The 9,070-nt window shown below is 47.5% G+C and overlaps 1 protein-coding gene across 1 annotated transcript in view; it reads left to right on the forward strand.

Moving 5' to 3' along the window:
- The first annotated feature begins 1,429 nt into the window (after nt 1-1,429).
- Nucleotides 1,430-9,070, forward strand: part of Epcam (epithelial cell adhesion molecule) — a 17,421-nt gene continuing 9,780 nt past the window's right edge. Inside the window, exons 1-6 of the mRNA XM_021218127.1 lie at nt 1,430-1,866; nt 5,317-5,424; nt 5,677-5,917; nt 6,819-6,884; nt 7,457-7,520; nt 8,834-8,935. Coding sequence (XP_021073786.1) covers nt 1,791-1,866; nt 5,317-5,424; nt 5,677-5,917; nt 6,819-6,884; nt 7,457-7,520; nt 8,834-8,935 — 657 coding nt within the window. The 5' untranslated portion in view covers nt 1,430-1,790. The remainder of the gene's footprint in view (nt 1,867-5,316; nt 5,425-5,676; nt 5,918-6,818; nt 6,885-7,456; nt 7,521-8,833; nt 8,936-9,070) is intronic.

Genomic DNA, 9,070 nt, shown 5'->3' on the forward strand with positions numbered 1-9,070 from the left:
TTTTTAAGAAGATACTTTTTAAGAAGGCAAGCCGTCACCCATTCAGTCCTTTCTCTTGCAACAGCGATGAAACAGAGCAGTGAACACAAAATTCTTCAAGGAAGGAGCAGCCTTGGTGGCCATCGGTAGAGTCAGGGTCTCAAGATAGCCCCAGCTGGACCCCAACTGAAGAGCTAGCTGAGGATGTCCTTCAACTTCCGATTTTCTGATTTCACCTTCCCAGTGCGGGGCATTGCAGGCCTCTGCCACCAAGCCCAGTTTATGCTGGAGATCAAACCCAGGTTTTCAAGTGTGCTCAACAAACACCCTTCTAACTGATCTACATCCTCAGAGGGCTGGAAATGTGTGCAGCTTTTTCTGAGTGGTGAGTTGACTGAGAGATTGGGGTAGAGGGGAGTTAGAGGCGATTCTCCTTGAAATGCCATAGAGAATATTGTATCCAAAATTTTATCTGTGTTCTATGTAGAGATATCTAGTCTAAAGCTTTCTGTAACGCCCCTCCCCCACTCTAGTGGGGAGTGTGGAGGTCCGAGGATTGCCTGGGGGGGGGGGTTGGCTCTCTCCTCCCACCCTGTGGGTCCTAGGGACTGAATTTCGAACATCAGGTTCTTAGTGAGGAACTAGGGGTCAGAAGATTCCTAACCGGCAGACATTTGGGGATAGGGCCACAAAAATAGGGGATGAAGAAGGCAAACTTCCAGCTTATCCCTCACGGGGCTGATCCGAGACAACAGCCTGGCGGCTTAAATGGAAGGCCTGGCCTGCTTTTTCTCCCACCAGTAGGGCCCACCTGCTGGAGGACCGGTCTGACAAGTTCAAGACTGAATGAGGACTGTTTATCCCACCGGTGCGTCCTATCGGCTGCGCTGTCTTAGTTCAAACTGACCAACCCAAACTGGGGGGCTGAACACTGTGTCCGCCCCCACCCCCACCCCTCCAAAGACCCATAAAACCCAGGTCTGGAAGGGAAGCAGCACTTTCCCTCTGACTGACTGATTCCGCATGTGTTGTGTGAGACCTTCGGCTGCTGCTGCATGTTTCACTAGAGGTCTTCTTTCCTCGATTTTTTTTTTTTTTTGGTTTGTTTTCGAGACAGAGTTTCTCTTGTGTGGGCCTGGCTGTAATCGAACTCACAGAGCTCCTCCTGCCTCTGCTTCCGTAGTGCTACGATTGAAGGTGTGTGCCACCCACCCGCCCTGGTTCCATTTCGAGCACTGACAAGTTGGCTCTTAGCCATCCATACATAACTCCTGTTAGAGGGGATCCGAACAGATCTTCTGACTAATACGAGGACCGGGCATGAAGGTGGTGCACAAGCATGCAGGCAAAAATCCGTACACATAATAATTTTAAAAGTGTGAAAAGGTATTGGAAAGTCAACCGCCGGGCGCAGCGCAAAGACAAGTCCTCTCTATTGTCTTTCCTCCAGGAAGTTCTCGGTTCGACTTGGTATCCCTTTCGGCTTTCACGTCCAGTCTCGTCCGGGTGTCCGCGACATCCTGTCCTTCCGGGGTACTGGAGTCCCCGCCTCTGGTCCGGGGCAGCGCACACCTGGAGAGGGGGCGAGGTGGGGCGGGTGACTCATCGCCGGCGAGCGGGTGGGCGGGCGGGCGAGCGGAGGTGAGGGCGGGGAGAGGCGTGGCCGGCCGCCGGGGCAGCAGGTCCCCAGGTCCGCTCCCGCCTCGCCGCGCGCTCTGCGCTCAGTCGGTCCCTCGTCGCGTAGCGCGATTGTCCTCCGAGCCGTCCCGCGCCGCACCTCTGCGAGTCCCCCTCGCCGCTCTGCGCGCAGCATGGCGCGTCCCCAGGCCCTCGCGTTCGGGCTCCTGCTCGCGGTGGTCACAGCGACGCTGGCCGCGGCTCAGAAAGGTGAGGCGTGGACCTGGGGCGGAGGTGTGGTGGGGTCGTGTCTGGCCGGTGATGGGGAGCGGACAGCGGGGCTGCAGTCTCTGGCCCCGAGACCCGACGGTGCGGGCGGGACGCGCGCTCCGGTGAGGCGGCGGTGTGCTGTGCCCGGCGGGGGCGTGTGGCCGGGGTGGCTGAGCGGCCACCGCCCCGGGTCTGGCGACTCCAGCTTGGGGTTCCAAGTTCCAACGCGCTGGCCTTCGTTGCTGCGACCTGCCAGTCAGCCCTCCCTCCCTCCCTCCGTACCTGCCCGGTCCCCGGATGTGGGCCCCGGGAAGGGACAGGTAGCTCCCCCGAGGCCGCTATGCACCTGCGCGTCGGAGGCGGGCCTGCTGGGACTTACTGGCCGGAGGTGTGTTTTTCCTTTTCTAAGAATCATGACTAATGCAGTGTTTATTGTAGGGAGGACAGATACAAAGATAAACTGTAAAGACCTTTCTTTACAGTAATCTTTCCACTCTAATTAAAAATTGTGCATATTTGTGTTTCGGGATACAGGTAAATTTATATAGTTATCTTTACAATATTTCATGGAGTTTTCTACTTTAGGCTTTTATTTTTAAAACTGGGTTTGTATGAAGTAGGACGATTTGTGGGAGCCAGAACTATTCTTAAACAGTGACTGAACGATCTGTAGAGAGAAGGATGTGGAGTTCGATCTTACTTGTTCTTACTATAGAGTTTGCTCCAATTTTTGATTTATTTCTAAGATGGTGTCTGGAAGTGGAGAATTGAACAAAGCTGTCTGGAGAGAATATCTTTCCCTTTAGTTTCTTTCTCAATTTTTTAAGTTTAATATAATTTAGTTTTGTTTTCTGGGAAGGATTTCATTTTCAACTAGGAGTCGTGGCCTATATTCATTAATTACATTTTAATACAGTTTAATCAAGCTATAGTTTTCTGATCTCTTGGGCTAAATTGTAACTTGAGGGCTGGGATGTAGAGTCCCTGGCCTTGGTTCCCTAGCACCCCATAAACAAGGCACCTGTAACCCCAGACCTTGGGAAGTGGAACCCAGAGGATCAGCAGTTCAAGCTCATCTTGAATTGGCATAGCAACGGAGGCCAGCCTGGGCTAAAGGAACCTGTGTAATGAAGAAGAGCTTGGATAGAAACCTACTGGGCCCCAAGTAGGCATTCCTTAGGAAAACTGGGTAAAGAAGTAACATGACGGGGAGGATCCATAGATGGCAGATCTGGCGTTGCTGACTTCTGGAGGAAAGGATAAAATTATTCACATCACAGACAAGTGTGTCGTTGTAGGTAAAGAGGGGGACACTAGAAAGTGAGGGGAGAAGCCAGGCGTGGGAACTTCAGTCTGTAAGCCCAGCACCAGCACTTGAGAAGCTGAGGCGGCTGGAGGGCTATAGTGAGCCTGGGCTGTAAAATCCAGAAACATCCAGAAAGGGAGGGACTCAGAGAAGAAGGAAAGGGAAAAGGTTCTTTTTTCTTTTCTTTTCTTTTTTTTTTTTAAAATGACAGGACCATTTCTGCTCAGTGGGTAAAGTTACTCCTGAGTTAAACTCCCAAGGCCCACAGGCAGAAGTGGGGAATGGACTTCCACGTTGGCCTCTGACTTCCACATTTGAACTGTGGCGTGTGTGTGTGTGTGTGTGTGTGTGTGTGTGTGTGTGTGTGTGTGTACACAAAATATATAGCTAAATAATGCTCAGAGTAAATGAGAGAAGGGTTAGCTTCAGAAAGGAAAGCCCAGTGGTGCAGCAGCAAGGCTGTAAAATCTTTAGAGGGTCGGGTTTGTTTCCAGCTGGGCTGATGGCGCAAGCCTTTTTAGTCCTAGCACTCTGGCTGAAGAAGATCTGGCAGGTAGATCTCTGGTTGAAGAAGGCCTGGTCTACACAGAGCCAGGCCGGCCAGGGCTACATATTATGTACATAGTTACATACATAGCTGCATGTCTGTGATTCCAGACCTTAGGACTGTGAGCTTGAGGCGAACCTGAAGTATATATAGCAAGACCCTGCTTCAAAAAAAAATTAAAATTAAAAATTAAAAACGAAGCCAGCAACAATGAAATTGTCCACGAGTCGTAATCCACACCTCTAAGTCCAGCACCGAGGAGGCCAAGAGCGAGGAATCTCTGGCTTGGGGCCCGCGAAATGGCTCAGCGACGAAGTTACGAAGTTACGTGTGGGTCAGTAGGCTGGCTCAGTGACCGAGTCCCAGGCCCCAGGAAGCGGAGGAGAGAAGGAACTCTGCAGCTTTATCCTCTGACCTCTGTACTCATCCCTCAGTGCCCTGCTCCAGTTAGGGAGCAAATGTAATACATTTAAAGAGAGAGAGAGAGAGAGCTGCCCACAAGGAAGAAATACCAAGGCTGTGCTAACCTGTCCTGAGCACAGACCAAGGCTCTGTCCTTGGCACTGCCAAGACAGCCCCAGCCTTCCTCCCTGGGGGCCAGTCCCACCCTGCGGAGTTCTTGGCCACATTTCCTTAACAGGCTTCGATTCACTCTGCTTAGAACAAAGCTCTCTCCTGAAAATGAGCAGCGTACAGGGAAGTGGAAGTGGGAACTCGCCAAGATTAGACGGTACAGTGTCAAAGTGGCCAGTGTAGTGGAAGTGGGAACTCGCCAAGATTAGATGGTACAGTGTCGCAAAGTGGCCAGTGTGCCTGGCGTGGTGGTGCCCTTTAATCCCAGCACTCGGGAGGCAGAGGCAGGCGGATTTCTGAGTTCGAAGCCAGCCTGGTCTACAAAGTGAGTTCCAGGACAGCCAGAGTCTACAAAGTGAGTTCCAGGACAGCCAGGGCTACACAGAGAAACCCAGTCTCAAAACAAAAACAAAGTGGTCAGTGTGAGGCGACTCACACTCAAATTATAGCTGGAAAATATTCAGGGTTACATCTCTTTTGTCTAAAGTTTTAAATTATTTATTTTGTTTATCTAAGAGACGGTGTCTATCTACATAGTCTTGGCTCTCCTGGAACTTACTGTGTAGACCAGGCTGGCTTTGAACTCACAGACATCTACCAGCCTCTACCTCTGTGCGTGCTGGGATTAAAGACATGCACTATTATACCCCGGTTTGTTTGTTTGTTTGTTTTGAGAGATAACATTTGTATGACAAGGCACATGGGTGGAGGACTAAATTCATGCGCCAGCAGGACCACTTTTTTTGTTTTGTTTTGTTTTGTTTTGTTTGTTTTTTTTTTTTTTTTTTTTTTTCTCGAGACAGGGTTTCTCTACATAACCCTGGCTGTCCTGGAACTCACTTTGTCTAGACTAGGCTGGCCTCGAACTCAGAAATCCTCCTGCCTCTGCCTCCCAAGTGCTGGGATTAAAAGTGTGTGCCACCATGGCTGGCTTAGGACCACTTCTTAAAGGCATGAGTGACAGAATGAGTGACAGTTGGAACTACATTTTAAACTTTTTTTTTTTTTTTTTTAAATTTTCTAGACTGTGTCTGTGATAACTACAAGCTGGCAACAAGCTGCTCTCAGAATGAAAATGGTGAATGCCAGTGTACTTCCCTTGGTACACAGAATACTGTCATTTGTTCCAAACGTGAGTAAAAATTCTTATTGCCTGGAAGTTTAATCTCGATAATACTTTTAAAATCGAGGCTTCCTTGAGTTGTTCTATTGGCTCTAATATGTTATTTTGTGGAAAATATCTTCAGCAAGTAATTCAGTGCGGGGAATGGAAGGGCGGGTGAATAATCCTTGGCCTGTGATGGCAGCAGATTAAAAAGCTGTGCCCTGAGCACGCGAAGCTACGGCTGTCTCTCACTGGGCGTTACTGTCATCGTCTTTCCAGTGGCATCCAAATGCTTGGTGATGAAGGCAGAAATGACTCACAGCAAGTCTGGGAGGAGGATAAAGCCCGAAGGGGCGATCCAGAACAACGATGGGCTGTACGATCCCGACTGCGATGAGCAGGGGCTCTTCAAAGCCAAGCAGTGCAACGGCACCGCCACGTGCTGGTGTGTCAACACTGCTGGAGTCCGAAGGACCGACAAGGACACGGAGATTACGTGCTCTGAGCGAGTGAGGACCTAGTGAGTGAGCTTTCTCTTGTGCTTAAGTTTAGCTTTGAATACCAAATAAGATTTTGTGCCTTGGAATTCAAAAACCAGGTAGAGCCGGGCATGGGAGTTCAGGGCCAGCCACAGTGAGTTTGAGGCCAGCCTGGGCTACACGAGATCCCCTTTGGAGTGACAAGTGTCCATCCTGTCTCTGTGCCTCATAAAACGGCAGTCACCAGGCTTGAGTTGGGCTTTATTGGCCCTAACCCAGTTATATTTGTTTTCTTGGCTCTAATCCAGCAGTGTTGTTTTGTGGAAATTGACTCCTGAAGCTTTTTATCAGCGGCAAGTCATTAAGTGTGGGGAATGGAAGGAGGCCTGGAATGATCTCTGGCCTCTGATTGTGACATTTCCAGAGCTGGCTTTTGACTCTCCTGTGTAGACAGGCTGCGTCTTAGGTTTTACGGAAACGTTAGTGGACATGACATCGGTTACTGAACCTCTGGTCCCCGTTTTTGAAGTTGGATTAGTGTAAAGTGCATGTGAGTGACTTAAACTGTACGCACTCATTTATTGGGTCCTAAAGCAGAGCTATCTGTGCTGGAGACAAGTGGTAGAGAACCTGGGGCTCTCCCTGAGCCCAGCACTGAGGGCGGAGAGATGGATGAGAGCAGACAGGAGTCCTGTCAAGCAAAAGCCACTGTTGGAAGAACCTGGGAAGGCGGCAGGCCAGCTGGCCTCACGCGCTGTAGCCGTAGCCGCAGTCAGTGTCAGAAAGGGCGTTACCTAAAGCGCAGGATATGGGAGGCAGGTTTACCACAACACTTACGGGTTCTGTTAGCTCTCATCCCTCCCTGTTCAGAACTAGAATACTGGCCTCTTTGGAAAACAGCATAAAAGAGTTACACACTGCTGACACCATCTTGTCTTACAGCTGGATCATCATTGAACTAAAACACAAAGAAAGAGAAAACCCTTACGACCGTCAGAGTTTGCAGACGTAAGTGTGATGGCACATACACTCTGTGTTCATGCACCTTGACAGGAAAACTATATAAGTGATCACGTGACTTTCCCAGACTCACTCAGATCACATCACGATGGGCTTCCTCCATTTACAAGCTATGTCTGCCGGGTTTCTCTATTGTGAAGTTACCATGCTCGCTTTTGGAGTTTATGAATAATCCATTGACAGATATATGGGTACTGTGTAAATGTTCTGCTCCTAATCAGACTGACACTCCAACAGCTGTAGGATCAATGACTGATGCTGGCTGATGCTTACTGTGAATATATATATATATATATATATATATATATTATACAGTCTAGCCACCATTGCACACCAAGTCCCAACTCAGCTAGGGCTAGCTACATAAGGAGCCCCCTTCTTTAAAAAAAAAAAAAATATATATATATATATATATATATATATATACACACACACTATATGCACATATACATATATATTTAATTACAACAATTATAACAAGTCCTTGAGCTATCTACTTAAAAAGTAGAGATTCTATTACGGTACAATTTCAAAAAACAAAACTTATAAATTATTTGCAGTGCACTTCAGGAGGCGTTCACATCTCGATATAAGCTGAATCAGAAATTTATCAAAAACATTATGGTAAGTGTTTTTTGTTTTGTTTTGTAAATGAGCTAGTTTTAGCATCAAGTTGGTAGGGGACTAGGGTTTGAGTATAAATGATAGCCACTGTTTATCTCTCACACACCCAGACAGGGTTTCTCTGTGTAGCCCTGGCTGGCCTCGAACTCAGAGATCAGCCTGCCTCTGTCTCTCAAGTGCTGGGATTAAAGGCATGCACCACCACTGCCCCGGCAAACAGCCAGTAATTTCTAATGGTAGCTAAATGAATTTTAGTATCAATGTAAATCACTTAATATGGAATCCAAGTAGTTTAACTTCCATTGACTTCGAAAGCTCCGGTGTACCCTCCCTTTAAGGACACAAAGAACAAGTAGTATCTATTCTTATGCAGAAGCACGCCACTCTTACACCTTGTAGAGCTCTGTGATAGCCTTCTGTGAGTTCTGCCACAGGCTGTCCTTACTCAGAGTCTTGGTTTCCTTTCCTGTTGCTGTGATAAGGTGCCCTGAAGAAAACGAGTTAGGGGAGAGAAGGTTTATTGATGGTAGTTTGAGGTTTATTTTCCTTGTATGAGTGTTTTGCCTGCGTGTGCACCATGTTTTTACCTGGTGCTCCAGGTGTTCAGGGGCGGCCGTTGGACCTCCTAGTGTTCGTGTTACAGATGGTTAGCGGCTAGGAATTAAATCCCTGTCCTCCTCAAGGGCAACAAGTGCTATAAACTGCTGAGCCATGTCTTCAGCTTCAGTAGGGTTTACAATTTTAGCTTACAGTTCCAGATTAGAGTCTCCTTGTGGGGGAGTCAACTTCAGCAGGAACTTACTGTGTGGTGGCCATTAAGCAGCTAGCAACATCCACAGTCAAGAGCAGAGAGAATGAACACACGCATGCCTTCCTTGCCCAGCTTTCTGTCTCTCTCTAGTCCAGGCCCCAGCCTAAGAAGTGATGCAGGCCTTAATCTTCCCACCTTAATTAACGTAACAGAGATAATCCTCACAGACTTGCCATAGGTCAGCCCAATATAGACAGGTCTCCATCAGGACTCAAATGACTCTAGATTGTAGTTGACAATTAAAACTAACCATCATACCTAGTTGGCCCTTTCCTTAACTCTTTAAAAAAAAAAAAAAAAAATAGCTGTTTGCATTGCTAGTTTACTCTCTTAAAGTCCTCGCAAAGGTTTTTCAATTACTAGTGATAAATTATTCATTAATGGATACATCCTGGTAGGTGTAGATTACACAAAATAAAAATTCTATATTCTGACTGCTGAACAAACTCTTTATATATTTTAATTATATTAATTTGTATTTTCACTCCCCCCCCGCCCCCAGTATGAGAATAATGTTATCACTATTGACCTGATGCAAAACTCTTCTGAGAAAACACAAGGGGATGTGGACATAGCTGATGTGGCTTACTATTTTGAAAAAGATGTAAGTATAAACTGTGTAATTTTTAAAGCTTAATACTTTTTTATTTTTGTTTGTTTTTTGAGACAGGATCTCTCTCTCTCTCTTTCTCTCTCTCTCTCTCTCTCTCTCTCTCTCTCTCTCTCTCTGTGTGTGTGT

Source organism: Mus pahari, chromosome 18, assembly GCF_900095145.1.
Source record: "Mus pahari chromosome 18, PAHARI_EIJ_v1.1, whole genome shotgun sequence".
Taxonomy (NCBI): domain Eukaryota; kingdom Metazoa; phylum Chordata; class Mammalia; order Rodentia; family Muridae; genus Mus; species Mus pahari.